Source organism: Platalea leucorodia, assembly GCF_965183815.1.
Source record: "Platalea leucorodia genome assembly, chromosome: 6".
In the NCBI taxonomy this organism is placed as follows: Eukaryota; Metazoa; Chordata; class Aves; order Pelecaniformes; family Threskiornithidae; genus Platalea; species Platalea leucorodia.
Genome location: NC_138828.1, coordinates 59,827,030 through 59,848,288, shown reverse-complemented (window position 1 = coordinate 59,848,288; position 21,259 = coordinate 59,827,030). Strand labels below are relative to the sequence as shown.

General features: G+C 36.9%; 1 protein-coding gene across 2 annotated transcripts in view; it reads left to right on the top strand.

The window, feature by feature from the left end:
* The first annotated feature begins 513 nt into the window (after positions 1-513).
* Positions 514-21,259, top strand: part of SLC30A9 (solute carrier family 30 member 9) — a 40,494-nt gene continuing 19,748 nt past the window's right edge. Inside the window, exons 1-10 of one of the 2 annotated variants that reach the window (XR_014228639.1) lie at positions 514-671; positions 2,591-2,767; positions 6,294-6,356; positions 8,775-8,874; positions 10,251-10,343; positions 10,734-10,816; positions 12,193-12,251; positions 13,041-13,108; positions 16,935-17,037; positions 20,373-20,428. Coding sequence is in view for 1 of the 2 variants with exons in the window: in XM_082316127.1 (XP_082172253.1) it covers positions 575-671; positions 2,591-2,767; positions 6,294-6,356; positions 8,775-8,874; positions 10,251-10,343; positions 10,734-10,816; positions 12,193-12,251; positions 13,041-13,108; positions 16,935-17,037; positions 20,373-20,428 (899 nt within the window). In the remaining variant the exon portion in view is untranslated. The remainder of the gene's footprint in view (positions 672-2,590; positions 2,768-6,293; positions 6,357-8,774; positions 8,875-10,250; positions 10,344-10,733; positions 10,817-12,192; positions 12,252-13,040; positions 13,109-16,934; positions 17,038-20,372; positions 20,429-21,259) is intronic. The other variant, XM_082316127.1, reaches the window with a different exon arrangement.

The following is a 21,259-nucleotide window of genomic DNA, read 5'->3' as shown; positions in this document are numbered from 1 at the left end:
CAACAGATTTAGCATACATGTTTTAGTGTTGTTACTGCGTGTGCTCGCAAATCTCTACGTTACGCACACACACCTTGTGGGGCATTACCCCTTGGCGAGGAGCAGTGAATTAGCAGCTCCCGAGCAGCAGGCGCTCCCGACGCGTCCTTCAGGTGCGGGCGAGCCGCCGGGGATCAGGGCCGAGCCGGTTTTAAACGCCAGCCCGGCGCGGGGCCGTCCCGTCCCGTCCCGTCCCTCGGGCAGGCCTGGCCCGCCGGGGCAGCGCAGCGGGGCCGAACCGAGGCGGCTGAGGCGAGGCTCCGGCGCGGCGCCGACGGCGGCTGGGCGCAGGCGCCGCGGGCGGGGCGGGTGAGTCAGCGGCGGCCGCTGGGCGTCGCGGCCGGCCGGCGGCCCCGCGGCCCCTCCGCACATCCGGGTGCCGCGGCGCCGCCCACCGCCGGCCTCCCGGCTGCTGCCGCCGCCGCTCCGGGGCCGCGCCGCAGCCGCGCCAGCCTTCTCCGATGCGCATCGCCGCCCGCTCGCCGGCCGCTGGCGTGCGGCGGGGAGCGGCCCGGCTCCGCGAGCGGTCGCCGCCATGATGCCGGCCCTTGCCGCCCAGCGGCGGGGCTGCCGCGGCCTGTACCGCCTGTACCTGCGGTGCCAGGCGGCGCCGCTCCCCCGCGCCTGCCACGGTGAGTCCCTCAGGGCCCGGCCCGCCGCGTTGCGCCGGCGGGCAGGGCCGGGCCGGGCCGGGCCTGTCGGACCCCCGCCTTCCCCGGCCGAGTCTCCTCGGAAGCTGTAATCAAGCTGCGTGCTCGCGCGGGGACAGGCGAGTGCCGGCAGCCGGCCCCGGGCGGCAGCGGGCTCCTCCTGCGGCAGCGACCCGGCCCCGGCCGTGGGGCATCTCCGGGCCGGGGGCCGCCGGGGAGCGCGGGCCGCCTGCCCAGTACCGGCTTGAAAAGGAGGCGAGCGTTCAAGTCGTGACTGCCTCGTATCCTGACGAGCGCAGTACCTTGTCGCGGGTGTTCCCGCACGCCCTGTGTAGGCCTGCTGCCCTGTCAGCCCCGGTCTTACGTAAAGCTGATACATCATGGCCGTGTTGGGGTTGAAGTTTGCGGTAATTGTATAAAATGAAGCGTCGTCTTACAGGCTTTGCGCTGGTCTGAGAAGTGAGCCCCGGCTCTTTCCTTTAGGCCACAGATCCCATGAAATTGAGATTCTGACCAGTTTTGTCCCTCTTCATGGAGTCACTTACGGTTGAATTGCAGCAAATACCTTTTTCTTTAATGGTTTCTTGCGTCTGTATGGATTAGTAGGAGAAATGTCCTCTCGAGACGCTGATTAAGTTTCCCTTTTTCAACCGCTCCAGTATCACCCAGGCTTAGGAAACAGCACTGCTCATCTTGTGCCATGTATTTATTGTAGTCTTTTATGAGTCCTAATCAGTAAGTTCAGTGAGCTGTGCTGAGTTGGTTTTTCTGGGCTTTTGTCACGTTAGCACCAACTAATAGTCAACAACAGCTTATCTGACTTTTTTTGTTGAAATTGTTCTTCTGTAAGGTTCACATTGCTGCATGCACATGTGCAGATGTGTCTGTGCTGTAGGGGACGATGTTAAAAGGAAAGCTGTTGAGACTTCTATGCAATAAACAGTTTTACAAAACATTATCATTTTGCTGAGAGGTGCATTATTCATATATGATTAGTCATACTTTGTGTGACTTGATTTACCAGCACTGCTTTATTTTTTTTGTTTTTAATTTATTTATTCTTTTAGTGAGTGCTTTCCAAAGCAGCCAGTTTGCCTGTTGCATTTCTGGTTGGAGGAGTTGCATACCATCTCCAGAGAAGTGTTTGTGCTGCCTAAAAGAAACTGGTTGCTAATACAGGTTGACCTGTACTGCATACAACTCTACTTTTGCCTAGTCTTTTGAAATTGAAGATTGCCTACCCAGGGTGATTTCTCAGTAGGCTTTTAACATATCTGTCTTGTAATTTGTCTGTTGTAAATGTTACAAAATGTAAGATTCTTCTGTATAAAATGTTTTATACGATGTTGTGTGCTTTTCTATGTAATTTCTATAGTAAGTTGCTCTTAAGGTGTAATGCACACACTTCAGTTTTTCTTAATTGGTAAGCTGTGGGTTGTAGAGTGTACACAATGAAATGAAATGGCAGCATGGGCTAATAGTTTTGTAGTAGTCTGTATTTGTTCTTTTATCAATACTTTTTTTTTTAAAGATTTTGAGGCAGTATGACTAAAACAGGACTTAATGTATCAGAAAGCTAATCCTATCAAATAGCTTTGTATCCTTTTTTTCCTTTTTATCCCTTTAAGATCATCTAGAGGTCTTTGGAAAAAGTGCATACTGGACTGTATGGGAAAAAAACATAATGTTAGAATGGAGTTTAAAAGTGAATGTTTGAAGGGAGGCAGTGAAAGCATGCTGTGTACTCCCATTTTTCAATTCCTAAACATGGGTAAAATAAGCACAGATCAGCAGTTAAAAGCTAACTTTCATTAACTTATGCTGGTATAGCTGGACCACTTTCCCTTCTTTTTCTTTCCAAAATGGTTGCCCGAAACATCTTTTTTTCCTTCCCCTGTTAGGATGGCAAGCCTCAATGAAAAGTGGGAGTCTGTCTTATATTCTACCATGCAATCGTCTGCCTGTGCAGCTGATGAGTCAAGTGAGAGTTTATACTTCCAATGGTCAGAAAAAAGATCTTGGAGCAGAAGATAGAAATAGATCAACCCCTGAAGAAAGCCTGCATAAAGTTGGAACAGGTAGTACTAAGCTAAAATAAAGGGTATTTATATAAATGTAAAAACTTTATGTATTTAACAAGTGATGACTTTTTTTTGTTTCAATTGTGTGATATTATGGTTGCAGAATTCTTAGATGCCCACAAGCAACAAATACTATAGATAAATTTCAAGTGCATAAGCAGGGAGGAATGCTGAAATTTATTTGCTATTCCAGTATTTAAAGGATTTTAGAGTAATGAAATTTAAAGTGGTGGTGATAAAATGTGGATGTTGAAAAGGATTAGGTAACTTAAAGGATAAGAAATTGAATGTATTACTTGTCTCTTACCACTTTGCTTGCTTACTTGAATTCTTTTTGTAGTATTTCAGGTTTGTTGTGTGAAATGAACTAGTGATAAAGATTGAATGAGTGCTAATACTGAGCACTGTGACTTCTCCAGGTCAGGCTATAAATGACTGGTAAAAAAGGTTGAGCTGTTTCATCTGCTAGAGCTTTCAATCCGACAGTTGTCACATCTGCAACATTCACATTAAATGCTTGATATAATGGGCATAGCCTGACCTTCCTTGCTGTTCAGTTTGATTGTCAATCTTGTGCCACTTAGGTGCTTATGAAATTCAGAACTGTCTTGTCCTTGCTCCATCGTAGCATCCTCTTATTTTTTTTCTGCTTATTAAGTGTGGGACTGCACAGATATATGTTTGGAAGACTACTGTGTTTAAGTGATAACAAATGCTTTTTAAAATGAAAGCTCTCTTTCTGTGTGCTTTTGTCGAAAACTAAGTGGTCTGCTAAAGAAAATTTTCTTCTCTTCATTGTCAGCTTAGCAGGTATTTATTCTTTCTTCAGTACCTTGTAAATTCTTGAAGCTTGCAGCAGTCTTTAAAAGCTAGCAACTATAGCCAGCTAAGAGTATTACTTTTCTGATGTTTGAAAGTACAAAACTGGATCTTAAATGTTGTTCTAAGTGTAAGAGTTAGATATTATTTCTTAAGTCTGTGGTTGGATTTTAGAAGAGGGTAATACTTAAGACTGTTTACGTTTCTTGGAAAGTCTTGAGCTGATGATGGTTGCTAGAGGGCGAGATTCTTGCAGAAGAATGTCTGCCTGAATGCAGTGAAAGACTGTAGAGCCAGTTGTAATCGTTGGTATTTTCTGGGTTCTTAATGTGCAGTTACTGGTGTTAAAAATCAGACAGGTGAAAATAATCTAGCACTATTGCTTTCATGATTGCCTTAAGTTTATATAGTAGTTGACTCATCAGGAGGGGTATTCCCACTTTCTCCCACCCCTATCTGATTACTCCCTCTCTTGTGCTGGCATTCATGACGCTTAGGCCTGTTTTGTGAGAAATTAATTGCTTCCTTGTTTTGCAGAGCTAAGGTAGAAGCAGGATGGATCAGTAAGCTGATCCTGCTCACTGTCTCTAAAATGGCTGGAGGAGAGACGCTGCCCTTTGTGGCAGCGCAGCCTTGGGTCGTAGTCAGCCTTGAGTGGAGCTGCGCCACATGGGCGCCATGAGACTTACCTTTTGTTGAGAGCGGGGGCTGATGTATGCAAGTGTATATGAAACTGCCTAGAGATATTGTGCGTAGATGAACAATTGCTTTTGAAGTTTAATTTGGAGTACATATTGTTATATGCGTGCTTCATATAGGGGGTGTTTTCTGGGGCCTAGTGGATAGAATGTTCTTATGCATTATGGACATATTACTACTGTTTATTTAAAAAAAACATGATATTTTCATAGAATTCTGAAAAGGTAATATACAACTTGTAAAGATTGACATACTTTCCCAGTAACTTAAATATTGAGCAAATAATAGATCTCTTGGACTTTCATTTCTTTATCAGTAAACTTGAAAAATGCTTTTCCTGTTAATGTGATATTGAAAATATTGATGTATTCATCTTGAAAGTTCTATCATATCAACCCTGTGCTTGTCTGAAAAACAGTAGTTGTGAATTGAAGTATTCCATTTTTTTTTTTTCCTCACTGATGCACTGTGATTTTGTCCAGTCCCTAGGCCGAGGTAGTAAACTTTAAAAGGGTACTTGGTGTACATAGATCTCTGTGCATAGAAATAAATCTTGATATTTTTGTGCCTTCTTTTTTCCCCCACTCTGAATGACCCAATTTTCTGTTAGTGTTGGCAATATTTCTTTTAATGACATCAATGGTTGCACACAGTTTCTTAGCAATCTTAGCTGAAGCAATCTTAGCTGAAGTTTTTTATCATGAATATTGATAGATCAGCTGCCTGGTGTTTTAAACCAGGTTAGAAAAGAAAGGAGAGGAACAGCAATGGATTTTTTTGCTTTTGTTTTCAAGTCAAACAATAACTGCTAGGGATGACTGTTCTCAGAATGTTAGTTATTTATGGTCCAGCCTTATTTGTTGTGTAATAAGATCAGTTTCATAAATTTATAAGTGTTATTTTTCCAAGAAAGTATACTTGGATTGTTATTAGTCTTAGTCCTCAGTTGCTGTTAGGGCAATAACTAATTGTCTGATGAAAAGATAGTTATGTAGTCCAAGCTTCAAGAATATCTGACCTTTGAGTAATTTGAGTAGCATGTTAAGCTAGGAGTATCTCATTAATTAATGCAAACTTGCTTGAAAAATCTTCTTCTTTTTTTTTTTTTTTTTTAAATATCAGTTTCAATAAGGTCAGTTTTATTTTGTGAATGACTGTGGATGGGTGCCAAACCTCCAATGTTAGAGAGTGTTAGGGCACAAAAGAGTGGATATGTTGGTTTGACATGTTAGAATCATAAGGTGTTTGTTCTGAAAGCTATGTTGAGATGTATGAGATAAGGATGCAATATTTGTTTGTGTTTTCAAGTAGTACTTTTGATTTCTAAGTAGAAGTCTCCCTGAAATTACTGGAATTTATTATTTTCCAAATATTAAGATTCACTTAACAGTACTATAAGTTATATTTTATTGGCTTTTTATTGAGTCATATCCTCAAATTTCAAAACCAGCTAAAATACTTTGTTTTCATTCTAGCTCCAGCTTGTGACACGAGAGTTGTGGATTTTAGTTTAAGTATTCTGTATTTTAAGGAGCTAGCTTTTTGTAAGTGAAAAAGCTTCAGTCCCTTAAAATTGAATTACAGCTTGAAAGCTCTATGAGACTTGGGTGATCAGCAGCCATAAACTATATAGAATTCAGTATATTTACTAAGCTAAAATTTTGAATAAAACTTGTTAAGTATAGTTAGTAAGTATACTGTCAAAAAATTTTTTAAAAATTCAGGATACTTTCTGAAGTATGTTGCAAGTTGGTACTCTTCTGCAAGCTACTAGGAGTTTATTGATCAAAGCTACATTAAATGTCTTATTTTGTTCTTTATTTTTTTACTATTTCTGTCTTTTGAGAGTTTTAAATGTTGGAAATCTAGCAAAAATGTTTTTTAATTGTCAGGGTGGAAAGCAGTATTAAGGTATATTCTTATTTTGTTATGTCAACCGAACTCTTTACTAAAAAGAAAAGTAGGTACTTCCATATTTACAGTGAGCTTTATTTTTATTTTACAGGACAAGATACAAGCAATGCAGGTCAAAAGCAGTCTTTCCTTAAAGAGCCAATCCAAGTAAAAGGTAAAGAAATACTTCCTGTGTTGAAACTTTACTGCTGTCTGCTAGTAGTCAAAAAAGATACGTGTCAGGAAACTGTGGTTCCTCTTCAACTGTGTAACAAGTTATGTGAATAACATTTTAAAACACACTTGTATGTCAACTTTGTTTAGTACCCAGTTGTTTGAAAATGGCAAAAATGAAAAATGAAATGTGGCAGTATTCCTTCTAATTACTCACTCTTCTGTGTCTTTTTAATTGTTTCATTTAAGCTGATGAGTTTGTCAGGAAAAGACTAATTTGTTTTCTCATCTGTTATCACAGTCTGTCCTCCTTGCATGTTTTTAGGTGTGTCTATTCACCATCTCAGACTTAATGTGGCTAAGCTGAATACTTGATCTTCCCCTGTTCCTTGTTCTAAGACTTCCTCTGTTTCTTCTTATTGCTGAGTTAATCTCATCAGTGTTGCTTCTAAATATATTTTGACCACATGAACTGCCTAATCTGAGTCCTGTAATGTTCCTATTTGTGCCTGTAGTAAATACATGCTTTTGTCTTTAGTTACATTGTTTAAAAAGATAAGTGGATAAAATAAGAGCATAACTTTTTCATATTTTTAATTTATCATGACTTGATTTCACTCCATCCTCACTCTGATAGTTTCTATTATGTTATTGTGAGAATTATGCTGTTAAAAACTCCTGTGCTTTTGATCACTCCTAGCCTTCTATGTGTTGAAAGAACTTTGTCAAAATAGAAACTGCCATCTCCCTTTAAACTCCGTAAAAAAAAAAAAAAAAAAAAAAAAAAAAAATCTCTGGAGTGAAAGTGACTCAGCAGGCTGTAAACTGTATCAAAATTCCTTCCTGTCTTTCCCCAAATTCAAAGAAACATCAAATCATAATACTTTTTAGTAACAAGGTGAGATCAGTGTCTCTCTATGTATATTTTCTGTACACTTTTGTCTACATCCTTTATGTCAATTTCTTTGGGTCTGTTGTTGCTTAGTGTATGCATGCAGGGGGATCATACGAAGTAGACAGGAGAAATTAGGTAGACTGTGAAAAAATTGTAAAAATAGATATATCTTTCAGTGAGAAGAGAGTTTTACTTCTAGATTATAGATGCGCAAGCAAGAATGTTTATGGTAAAGATTTTGATTGTGCCTAGAAAGTAGAATTCTAGTCTTCAGATACTGCTGTGACTTAGAAACTTACTGATCCAAGTATTAGTAAGACAATAACATTTTCAAAGGATCACTAATCTTAAAAATTTGTGCTATTTAAGGTATTTTATTTACATTCTTTTACTGGGCTTCGTGCTTCTCTTGGAAATACCAATTTGATCCCCCCCTCTGCATTTATTGCCAATTTTATACAGTTATTTGAACTAGGGTTAGGATTGTTGAGATATTCTGCAATGTACAGTTGGTTATAGTATTTTCTTTTAATGAAATTTACCTGTGTTTCTGAAAGATGGATTAGTAAGTGTTTGATAAATCCACAAGTTATCCAAAGTTTATTAACCTTAGTATATATATATCTGTTTTAAATAAGAAAAGATGAGAAGCATTCTTGTTTAAAAATGTTTATCCTGTTCTAACCATGGTAAATGGACTGGTTTTGGGAAATCTCTAACTTTTTTGTCACCTTTGCTGAGGAGCATTGTGGGATGAATGTGATTACTCAAGTACTTAAAAAATTGTTTAAGTTCAAATTGCATGACAGAAATCAGTTGATGATGGTAAATAATGATACCTGTAGTGTTAGTGCATTGTTGAGTGTCAAGCAATGTATTTTGCCTTTAACCTTTCAAAACTCAGAAGTAAGATAATGTAGAACTCTGGGAAAATTTTTCTTAAAGTCTTTAAATGCAGTGTCTTTCTGTAAGTGTCCTGGAGAAGTTCTGGAGTAACTATAGAAATCTTATCAATCCTGTGATATGCAGGAAGTTCATGTGTGTTCATAAGTCTTCTCACTTGGTCAAAAAATGTTCAAAGGTCAAAAATCTTATCTGTAGAGGGTGGAATTGGTTAAGTATTGGGGAAAAAAGAAATGGGGCTCTATGTTGCCATTTCAGTTGCTAGAGCAAGGGTTTCCAAATTGCTATATTTGAATGCTATCTTAGTAGCCAAACACCATCTCTGACATCCAAGTTGGAGAAGTAGCTGACAGTGGCAGTTAAGTGTGTGGAATGTTTGAGAGCCCTGAACTACAATTTAGCAAGTAGCATTTTTGGAGGTAGTTCATTCTACTCTTACTCATTTCCACAATGAAGAACGTTCCTTTCTCGTCACTGTAAGTTTTCTATCTCTCTGACAAGCATTGTTTTTCAGATCTCCACTTAGAGGTATCATGATATGACACTAGATTGTATTACTTTCTGAAGTTTCTGCTGTAATCTCCATGAGTGACTTAACTTGCTTATCTATCTGTTTTTAAGTGAAAGCAGTCCTTAAAAAAAGAGAGTATGGACCAAAATACACACAGAATAACTTCATCACTGGAGTCAGAGCAATAAATGAGTTTTGTCTTAAATCCAGGTATGATGGGTTTGAGTTGAAATTTAAATTGTGAATATTTGTTTGTTCATATGTGCTTCAAAAGTAATCATGATTGTAGAGTGATTTTGCCCAGCAACATTTTCTAAATGCTTCTGTGGTGTACTTAATCAGAAGTGGCTGAAGTTAGTTCTTGTTTACTTAGTGTTACAGTGGATTAGGAACTTGCACTTTGTTTGCATGTTTCTGTAGTTGCTTCTTAAAGTAATTTATTTCTACTTACATGACCATAAATCTAGTTGGGGTGAGTCCACCTCTAGAGCAGCTAGTTATAGGGGGGAATGGCAAATAACTCGTTTCAGCGTTTTGGGGTCATGATGGTTTGATGTGAACATCTCTAAAAGATCAGTAGAAACTTCATGTTACGTGAGGTCTATAATTTGGAATAAAATGTAATCTGGTGCATTGTAACCTGATTATTGTTACTTGAATCGTACTTACTGCCTTTTACTATGTGCCACGCGTGCCAGCAGGTCTTACTGAGTATTGCTGTAGTTGAGGTATCTGTCAGATTTCATGCAGGTTATGTGTGTGACCCGTATTAAACCTAAAGGCTTAGCAGCTTTGTTTATAACTTTTCATGCTGTCAGTGTTCCTCCCCAGTTTTTACATAGAGTGTATATCGCCAGACTTGGTCTTTGCTGAAAGTCCAGTGACAAATTATGCTTAGTCCTCTGCCATGTTTCTATCGTAACTGGCTTGTTGTGCAGAGAAGTAACTAGCTAAAGTTTTGCTGGATTGACCAAGGTGGGGAAGAAAAAAGGACTAGATAATTGGTTGGGCTAAAAGTGAAATGTTCTGTTGTATTTAAAAAAAAAAATAAAAAATCCTTGATGCTTCTCAGTGTAGATGCCCTAACGTGTAGCTCAGCACAGGGAATTTGTGTGTTCCCCAAAGCAGTTTTGTTTTCTCCAACCTTTTGCAGCTTGTGCTGAGTGTGTAGCTTTTGAGGTTAAATTTCTTAACTTTTCATGTCACATGACTTCTGATTTCCATTTAGAGATGTTAAGCCATGAACCCTCTTGTTTAGCATTTGTGCACATTATCAATATGGTGTGCATGATCATGCAGATCATTCATTGGATGTTTTATTACTTTGTCTTCCATGTGTAGTATTTCATAGTGTGAGGGCATGATTTGGACTTTTGAGTGTGGAAAACACAGTGGTTTTCAATAACATCCTAGAGATCACTTGCTTCACATTGCATATCTGTTCTGTTTGGCTCAAGTAGACAACTTCATTTTTTTTTTTTTATATTGCAAATTAATAATATCAAAACTGTGGATGATCACCCAGACATAAAAGTAAAATTAGAATGACATGAACTTGCACTAAACTGTTTGTCCACTTTCCTTAGTGATTTAGACCAGCTGAGGAAAATTAAACGACGAAGCCCCCATGATGACACTGAGACTTTCACTGTGTACCTGAGATCGGATGTAGAGGCAAAGTAAGAACATATTTATGAAGGAAAATGTTTGGATCATTTAAAATGGATTATATGAGAGAGAGAGGAAAAAAACCCAATTTGTAAAAGTCAGGTTTACAATGTGAAAGGGCAATAATGTTTTCCATTTTCTATCTGAACACATTTTATATCCTCATTATTGTAATAATTACATGGTGTATATAAAGTTGGAGGGTATGTTTCATGTGTCTAAAGATTAAGTGCTTGTCCTCAGCTCCCTCTTGCCCAGCTTTTTATTCTGTAAAGGAGTCTGTGTGGCTTCTTATCAGAAAGAATGATGTCATGTTCTGCTTTTAGGAAAGGCATTTGTAATGTAGTCAAACTGAAAAGAAGTTGCATAAATAGAACCATTGTTACTTTTACTGTGTGCAGGTCTCTTGAAGTATGGGGTAGTCCAGAGGCTCTTGCTAGAGAAAGAAAACGACGTAAAGAGGCAGAGATCAAGTACAGAGAAAGTGAGTATAGAGTTTTCAAATAACTTCAGATGTAAACAACAAAGTATGATTGTGAGAAATCTACTAGCTGGTGTGTTATTTCATTGAGAACATACAAATTTGGAATCAGCAATTACTGATAAGCTTTATAGCAATGTGTTACTCTAACACTATGCTATCTATGCAGCTATAGTTTGTTACTATCTTACAATTTATCATCTGTGTGGTATAGCAAGAATATATATTCAGTTGAGACCTATAGTCATACTTTGCTTTTTGGGGGGCTTTCAATTTTTAGATTATAATTAACATCTTCAATGGTTTTGGATTTTTTTATTGAAAATTTTCAAAAGACTTAAACGCAATCCATATCTTGATACCATATGATTACTCATTTATTTTTCCTCTGAAATGAATTCAGCTTACCTTTGTGCTTCAGAAGGGCAGGAAACACCCCCAAATCATATTTTTGCTTAAAATTATTGTTGTCATCCTTGCTGGTATTATCAGTAACAGGTACAGTCAAATCAGTAGTTTGTAATGGATTTTGATCTGTCTAGTCAGTTAAAATCACAGAAGAGGCAATCTTGCTTCAAGGTACTTATTCCAATTATTCACCTTAAAATTAGAGGGTTTTTAATTTTTTTTTTAAACAGTTGTGCCACTGAACACCTTCCTAGTAAAAAGGCTAGAGCTGCAGGCACTTGTTAAGGTACCTGTGAGTGTTTGTACTGAGAGCGCAGTCAGTTTCAAAATTTTTAGTGACCAGCAGAATAATTCTTGGACATAATCCAAAAAATGAGATTAAAAAAATACTACTCAGTCATAATAGCATACTGAAACATTGTATACATGAAGTGGTAACTCCCTTTTTTACAGACTATCCTTTTATTCCACTGGCTGTTTAAATTAGTGTGTACAGTGTATTTTGTATAACTTTATATGGGAGAATCTAGCACTACAGCTTCTAGATACTGTACTATACCAATGTTTATTTTGAAGTTACTGAGCGTTATTAGTGGATGGAAAAATACTGATGTAAAGAGACTTGCTTTGAAACATCCTTCCCCCTCTCCTTTGTGGTTAAGGGGCGGGAGGGGGCAGTAGAATCCCTGGATTTGGTGCAGTGTATTTTGAGACTTTCCCTCTGTTTAACATCCTTTGTTGGTAGAAATGGCAACGACGTATAGGATCGTAACAGATTGTATTTGGCATTTTGCATGAGTATATAACAATATGTTTCTGATTAACAATACCAGGAGAGGAGTTTTTCACTAAGAAAGATAGACCATGTAGCAATTACTAGAAGTTAGATGCTGCATAAAAAAAAAATAGACTTCAATTCCTGAAACTACTGGTTACTAGTACTTATTCATGATGATAATTTTGTATTGCAGATCTATTTAGAAACCAAAGGCTGTTGAGGGAATACAAGGAGTTCTTTGGAAATACTAAGGTAAAAGATGTTTTAAAGGTTTTTGGCTAGAAAAATGCCACGAGATGTACTATGACACCTTTTGAAGTAAAAAGTTGCGAAACAGTTGCATAAGCTTAAATAACTGAATATTATTGGAAGATTTATTTGCACTGTAATATACCAGATCTATCTCTGATTGTAATGCAGTGGTAAATGTTATGATGCCAGTTTAAATGGGTTCCTACTGTGGCAGTGTAATCCACCAGTAAGGGTGGTTGGTTGTTTTTTTTGTTTTTGTTTTTTTTTTTTTCAGTCAATTGCCTTCTTATTAACAAAATTGCAGCTGTATTTGTGATTTCATCTATAGCCTATAAACATCTATAGTAAATATATTGTTAATTTAAAGAAACGGAATAGGTTTCTTAAGGAAAAAACCCAAAACATTAGCACTTTGCTCTGTGCCCTACTGGCCCTTCCTCTTTGCTTAAGCAGACCCATTCCCTAGATCCAGGTCCTCTGCTATGGTAGAATGATTTCTTAATCTTTCTGCTGCACAGCTGGCTCCTGTCCTTATGGTTGCAGTGGCCCCTGCTGGAGGCTTTGTTGGTTGTTTATCCTTTTTATAGCCATCCATTTGTAGAAATGTGTAAGACCCAACTGCAGTTTGGGTGAGCATTCAGTAGTAAATTAGTAGGCTTCAAGGACTGTAGCTTCACTTTTGCGATACAGGGCAATGCAAAATTTTTATTTAATAATTTGTATGGTAGGTCCTTCATGAGGTCATGATTTGGTTATTTGATTTTAATAATCTCTTATTTCTTTATGTAGCCACGCTCCAGTGCAGCAGCTATGTTTTTCAAGGGACCAGGGAAGGTGGTAATGGTAGCTATTTGCATGTAAGTATAAAAAAAAAAAGTTTTGTTTATGCAAGTATAAAACAATTTATTTTTATTATCCTGGAAATGAGAGCAGACTGTGTATTCAAGCCTAAGATGCCTGTGTCTTGGTAACTGAAGTTAATAGATTTGTTTCTTCATTGTGGATGGGAGAGGGTTTACGTAAATATATTCAATATATAGAGATCAGGGATAGCATATGTCTCTGATCACAGAAGAGCAAATTTTTTTAAGTGATCAAACTAAACAGTTTATTAAAGTAAAAACTGAAAATTTGACGGACATGGAGAAGCAGGCATTTAAAGTTGTCCTTTTTTTCTTGGTACTTCTTTTCATATGTTTTAAACAATCTTCCATATAACCAACAGAAAAGAATTAACTTTTTCTGCTGTTATTCAACTCTTTTCCTCTCTAACTGAAAAGGGGATACTTTAGGAGGTTTTTGCCTTTCACATGTCTTACAAGTTTGAGTGAAACAAAACTAAACTAATGATCCTGATTTAAAGCAAATGAACAGAGACTATCTGGCATGAAGTGTGTTAAGTTTCTCTCAGGAAATGATGGCTAGAATTTACTGGCCATAAAAACCTGTGAATTTTTAAAATAAATTTGATTTTAGAAAAGGTATTTATTTGCTAAGACACTATAGATATAAGGGAGCAAAATAGAAACATGGGGAAAACGCTTTTTTGGCACAGGAAACAACATTTTGAGCAGGAAATAACTTCGAGTTTTCCTACAAAACTATGCTTTTTGCTTGGGGGAAAAAAACCCACAAAGCTCGTTTGACCAAAAACCTCCCTCTTTCTTGGTAGAGTATTCTACTAGTAACTAACTATTCAGAGCTTTCTAAGTTAAAAACATATAAGAACTGCTAGTATGGATGTTTCTAATGAAAAAGAGGGGGGGGGGATGTTGTATGGTCACTTCAACCTCCTTCACTTTCTTACTGGAACCTAGAGAAAACAGACCTTTCCTTCTCCTTTGTAAATACTGCATTGCTATAAACATTGCACTCTCTTCACTTCCTAAATACCTTTTGGATGATTAGGTACTTTTATAGATGAATGCCTGGCAGCCAGGTGAGCTGAAGTTTGTAGAGCCTGTTGTATTGCTCAGTCATCTTTTTGTGGAGCTTTTTTAGAAGTTAAAATCCACTGATGGTGGCCTTGACTTAAATCTTTAAAAAGTCATCAAGTATTTGAGGGCAAATTTGAATTTGTTTTAATTGTTATTTAAATTGTTAAGTTAGGAACCTTGATTTGAATAATTGATTTTGATCTACTTTTGCATTTGTGTATTTTTGATTTTTTTTTTTCCCCAAAGAAAGGTTGATTCTGTTAATGTATCAGTAAATTTTAAAGTTACCAATTAAATTTGGACTTCACACTAAAATTGACAAGACTTGTGACAGCAACAAAGATGTATATCTGTTTCAACACTTTTTTTTCCCCATTTTGTTGGTGAGTGTCTGCCTCCTATATAGACTTGGAATACACTTACAAACAGTTGTGTTGAATGAAACTGCGTACTTTCTAGGTGCAGAAGAGAGGCTTAATAGAAAATGCTGTATAGTAGTAGGCTTAATAAGCAAGAGAATTGTACCTAATGAATCACGGGGGTTTTTTTGTTTGTTTGTTTGGGTTTTGTTTGTTTGTTTGTTTTTTCTTATTTCTTGGCATGATGTCCAAAACGTTACAATAAATCTTTTTCAGACTTTACCTAGCTTTGGTTCAAGTTCTGTTAGGATTTCCTGCTCTTTCAGGCCCACGCAGATAGAAATGAGGTAGCGAAGTCAGTTCAGTTCAGTACAATAGAGAGAATACTTTCTGAATTGGTGGTCACTGATGTAAAAGATAACTTTGCTTCAAACTGATTCAGAGTATTTTAGCTGCCTTCTCAGAGTCTGCTGGTTTGGATTATTTTTCCTCTGCTGTTTAAAATCTTTGTCTGCTGTTTAAAATCTTTGTCTGCTGTTTAAAATCTTTGTTATATTTCTTCAACAGAATTTAGGCTTTCATAGGGCTTATTATTTTCAAATGCAGTGGTGAATTTGTTTTTTAAAGCAATAGATATATTACTTGCAGTATAAAACCTGATTTTTTTTTTTTTTTTTTTTTCTTCCCCGAAGCTGACTTATCTCTATTGTCTCATGTTGATGTGAACATCTAGTCAGACAGGAAACACCAAATAGCCTTGATGGCTCTGTAGACTCAGGAGGTTTTTTGTAATTATTTCCCATGTAGCACTCTTCATCTTTCTGCCCTATGTCTCTGACTTACTAGACATCATTAACAGATTGATTTTGCTGGGCCTGACATTTGAAAAACCTTAGCGTGGTTTCTTTTTAGATTTCTAGCATGTCAAATCCCTCCACAAATTTGGAATTTGTAGGGGTGAAATAAAACACCAGCTGAGTGCCTATTGTGTCATCTGAACAGGTGGGGGCCCCACAACTGAATTGTGCCTTCAGATAAGCTGTCAACTCCATTAATACAACATTGAGAAGAACAATACAAAAGTCAAGAGACTGTGCTCATGAATCCCACTGTAATTTATTTCATTTTCTTTGTATGCTAAAAATGCACTACGCTGTGAGTTGGAAGAACTTGTAATTAACACAGGGCATTTAAATTATGGCTTAGTGTTACAACAGCCTTCCTTTCTTTTTGGGTTAGCCACTAACTTATGCATTTTTTTTTAGTTCCCACCTATAAATTATGGTGATGCTTCACCATCTCATGAGGTAATGAGTCTAATTTAAAAATTGTAAAGCACGTTCAGGTCCTTGGATGGAAGGAGGTATAGAAAACCGTACTACCTCCTGCTTGAAGAAGTGGATGTACTCGCACAGAAATTCTTTAAGGATGACCTTGGAAATGAATCTTATTTAATCAACTATATAATTTGGTGTATGGCAAGGGGCTGGACTTGTGCTTCCTCTAACTTAAATATAATTTCTTGGCATGTGGTTGTTCAAAAATGCAACTACAAGATGTTGTTAATACTTATTTATAACAATTTCATTTGAATACTTTTAAAAATTGCCAATAAGCTAAACTCAACTATATTAAAAAAGGGAGAGGAGAATGTTATAATCCTCTAGTCTGATTTTCTTTGCAATACGAGTGTAACAATTAACCTACTGATTCTGATAATAAATGTTTGGAGTGAGAATGTAGACTCATATTTTAGTGCCAATAGTTACCTTTCTCTGTACAACATAACACAATGCTTACTCCAGTGAGCTCACCACCTAAAAAAGACTTAACAAGTCACGCTGGACATCTTAATGGAAAAGTTCCGTAGATAATTTTTACAGCGTAGTCTAATGACAGCCTTGTCTTCCCGTCTGTTGTCTTATGTTTGCATCCTACTGGGAGTGCCCAAGCTGAGACTGAAGTGAGGAACCTTGCACTCCAGGGTTAGGAGGGGATGTATGGGAGGCAAAGGACTGAAGAAAAAGGAAATCATTAAGGCTTGTGTTCTCCCACTGGTAGGCAATTAGTTGTTCTGAATAGTGAATGTGATGGTAGTTTCCAGGAGGTGTAACTTATTCAGGACTGCTTAGAAGTTAACAATTTTTGAAAAATAAATTGTATGTCTTTATATATCAGGCTTAGCTGAAAGGGCTTTTTAACAGTAGCCATGCAGAAAATGTGTACGCCTTATCTGCCTTTACAGGTCTCTAATGATGAGACTGATACGTGGTTTTACCACTTGCTGGTGGGTAATGCATGATTATACAGCACTTATGGTTTTGCTGAAAATGTTAAAGACCAAGTATTCTGTTGTTCTGTAGCTTATTTCTTCTCTTTGTTTTCAGAAATGGGTTGAATTTTTTCTTTAAGCTACTTGCTTGGGTTTACACGGGTTCTGCGAGTATGTTTTCAGAAGCCATACATTCTTTAGCGGACACATGTAACCAGGTGAGTATTTTTTCCATTCTGCTTAAGTTAGCACTTGTAATAATTTTTCAGGAAAAAAGACAGATAATTACAGTACTTGTGTTACACTTGAAAGCAATAATTCAATCTACTAGTGTTCCTTAGTTTGCCTATGCTGCCTGAATAGTAAACACCAGAGAAATAAAACAAAGTTTTATTTAGGAGGACTAGAGCGAATGGCAAAATACTCTTTCTTTACAAAGTTTGCTCGTAGATTACATCAGCATTGTAGAGAAGCCTAGAAATTTATTAGCCACAACTCTTATTAAAACTGACTCTCAGATTCTGCTGTCGTGTGTATTTACAGTGCTCTTCTTGTTCAATACCTGTGATCATTCTTGTACCGTTTTGTATAGTTTGCATGCTTTCTAGAATTAATAGTAATACGTTCTAGGAGGAAAAAAAGCTAATACTTAATCCAATGACCATTTAAATAATTTTGAGGCAAAACAGTCTTAAAGGTGTTTTTTAAATAAACAGTTTCTTCTGGAGAGAGTGTTTTTGTGTTTTACTTCATTATTAAATAATTTCTGGTTTCAGTCATTCAGATTAGAAGGCCTGCGCAGAGTGTAACAAGCTCTGTGTGCATGCTGTGGGAGGAAGATGTACTCTTTTCTCTGTGTGTGTATAGTACACATATATATTTTTTTAGCTTCCCAGAGACAAAAGCGAATCTCACTTACAAAGTAATGTTATTGTTATATACAGTTTTTATCAAACTGTAGGCAGATGAAGATATGTTTTGTCAGAAGTTCGCATTACTTTAGAAATATTGCTAAGCCCAGAGCTCTTTCTGCTGTTCCCCAATCTGAGTGCAAAATTGTTGTTACTCTGTTGCAAATTTACTTGCCAAAACTAGTGGTTTCAACCAGTGGTTTCTACAGGTTTATCTAGCTGCTCTTTTTTTTTTATATTGATGCCAGTAATTCGATGGAGGGTTTTTAAGCTAACAGTAAAATAACTGACCTAATCTAGAAGCCTTAAATGCAGAAGGAACATTGAAAGAGTCACCTGTAACTATAAATAAAATCTATTTGAATGGTGTTTGGACTAGTATTTCTGCTAATATAATACTATTTGTAATACATCTACATTATTTCAAACCACCTGCCCCAATTACTTCTGTTCTTCTTTTCTAAACTATTGTTTTTTCATATAATTGATTGTTCCATACTTCAGTTGCCATTTATTTTCCCTATAACTGTCAAGATGGAAGTGCACCAAAGAAGGTTAAATGGATTATAATATTAGTCAAATATACAAACATTAGGAAATAAGTCCCAGGACAGGCTTAATTTTGTTTGTCACAATTCATAGGCATAATGTCACCAGCCTTATCTTTAGGAAGTGGTGTCAGAACAAAATCTCAGTAATTTGGCTTCATGCTCATTCCTGTCTGCCTTGCTCCCTGCCCCTCCCGGACAAGAATGATGTATCGATCATCTTAAAGTATTATTGAGTGCCTGTCCAGATAATAAAAAAAATTAGAATTGGGTGTGTTTTAATTTGTATTAATGTAAGAATGAGACAAGTCAGAATGTAGATTCTTAAGTTCTTTTAGAAATGAGTTGAAAGAGAGGAGTTGTAGTAAGCAGAACTGTACTGAGCCACTTCATGGATCGTAAGTGGGACTTGAAACTAAGATGATGTACAAAGTATACCTCTTTCTTATTTTCGTTAAATGTTAACTTGAAATACTTTTCCTGTCAGTTATTGTAATAGAATGACAGACTTTGTTGCTTAGTCATCTCATGGTAGACTAATGATGAGAATTTGAGCATCTCTGTTTCTTTTGCTATTTCTAGACTGCCTTAGCAGCCTCTCACAGCACAAGCAGCCACATACCTGACACATTTACTTTGATAGGTGGTGTGGCAGACTCAGAGCTGGGCATGTAATATTAGTATGCAGGGACAAAATTAATGTTGTTTTTTCCGCTAATTTCTTTATTATGCTTGAGGCATACATTACGAGACCTTGAAATTTCCCCTTCTCCCAGTGTAGAAAGACTCTTTCTTGTTGCAGTTTTTGATAGAGCAAGGCTTTGGGAACAAAAAAAGTATTTAAAGATGAGTGGCTGAAACCCTCCTGCAGCTCAAGCAAGAGGAGTCCTTGGATAGCTTGTGACTCATAGAAAATGCAACAGTCTTGTGGTTTTCCAAATTTGAGGAATGTATGGAACCTTAGAGCAGACTTAATATCTTAAAAAGCATTTTAACATAATTCTGGCTGCCTTTTTGCTTCAGTTGTACCTAGTATGCTTCTCTGTCCAGAAAGACTGAGTTAAGGACTCGCATTTTGTTTGCTATTTTTCTGTAAATGGTTCTACAAAACCTTTCAGCTCTTTCAGCTGTAAAGTGAAGACATGAGTGCTACTAACTCAACTGATAATACTTAAAGAAATTTATGGGGAGGCAGCCTTAAAGTGTGTGATTTTCATTTGGTCAAGTATGTCAGTTTATAGGTGAACCAAGTTTGATAGTGGTATTAAATACCACTTACATGTGGAAGAGCTATTTTCGTTTTTAAATGTGAAAGTTAAATGTTCCACTGGAAATGCCCGGGTTTTTTGCTCAAATATTCAAGTATGTGGTTTTGGGAAAAACACAGGAGAAACTTTGCTGCCTCAAAGCAGCTTGCTGCTGTGAAGATGAAAGTGTCTAAATTTTAATACTTGTTATTATGTTTCAGTAATTCATAGTCCTAAAACAAAGCACGTGCTTTGCAAAATTGAGGTCTAAATTTATAACTTACTCCATCAACAGTTTAATACATGCCTAATTAAATATAGATAGCAAGAGGATTTTATTTCTTCCTTCAAAATAATTTTTTTCTTTAGTTTGGAGAATATGAAGTTCACTACTGAAAGAAGCTGCAGTGTAAAACTATTGCTTTAAATGTAGTATGCCATCACCATAGTCTCTGTGTAATTTCTCTTCAAGAGGGATTTATTTAAATAGCTTTGTTCCCTGAACAGCTTCATTCCTTCACATTCAAGCAGAGCAACAACACTTGTGATTGCACGTAATGTTCACTTTCGGTTGCAATTCTGAAATTAGCAATAATTATATATATAAACACACTATATAATTACCTATATATTTTTTATATATAGGTGTAATTAACAATTTTTTGGGGGTGGTAGATTTAGATGACAAATTTTGAGGATTATATTCCAGGGCTAATAAAGTATCAGTAACAAAGCATATGTGCAGATCAGCAAATTGCATCTGCCTTTATCTTTCAAGTTCAGTTGATAGAGAATGTTTCTAAATCTTTGTTTTTAACAAATGTTTTTTTCCTTTTGTCCTAAATAGGCATTGCTAGCTTTGGGCATCAGTCAGTCTGCAAGGACGCCTGATCCTAGTCATCCGTAAGCTTTTTGAGTAAATAATGATTTTGATAATTATATATAGGAGTAAGATCAGTTCTTGTTTGTGCCTCACTTTGTTGTTCTTAATCTGCTGTGTCATATCATTTCTGAAATGCATTGTTTCTGATTTTATGATAGATAAAATAAGAAAAGGGCTTTCTTCCAAACTGTAGGAGTTGTAGCTTCAGTGGCTTGATGTGTGTTATGTTTCATTATTTTTTTGTGGTATGCTTTTTGATGTGTATTATTTTAATTGACATTATTTCTTTAAGTTATTCTGGGCTCTTCTGCCTCTTCCACTGGATAGATTTACTTTGTTTTTAAACACTGTTCATGTGAATGACAAGATTTTTTAAAAATAAAAAATACCGTCCTCTTCCTGTTTTCAACAAAGTGCTTTTCTGCAAGGTAGCTACTTATATCATAAGGAGATGTGTTTGACTTAAACTATTCTTTGTTTTTATCTGAGTAATAGGGATATTATTGATAAGTTCTTGCAACTTCATGAAAGTTAGAAACTGTACTCTCCATGATATTTTCTTGGTGTTGACCTGCTTTACACTTCACGTGTTTGGGCAAGTCATTCATACTGTAAGCACTAGTTCAAAATACATCTAATTTACAGAATTAGTTAAGCTTTTCTTCATTAAGAGCATCAGGTAATTTGAAAAATATTTTAATCTTAAATTTGTCTAAATATTCTTCGTATCTCCTTCCCCCCTCTCACTTTTTTCCCTTCTTCCTCAATATAGTCTTTTGTACTATTGGTTTTTAAGTATTGCTTAAAGAAATGTAGTGTTCGTAGTGGCAGTTAATACCAAAAAAAGGAAT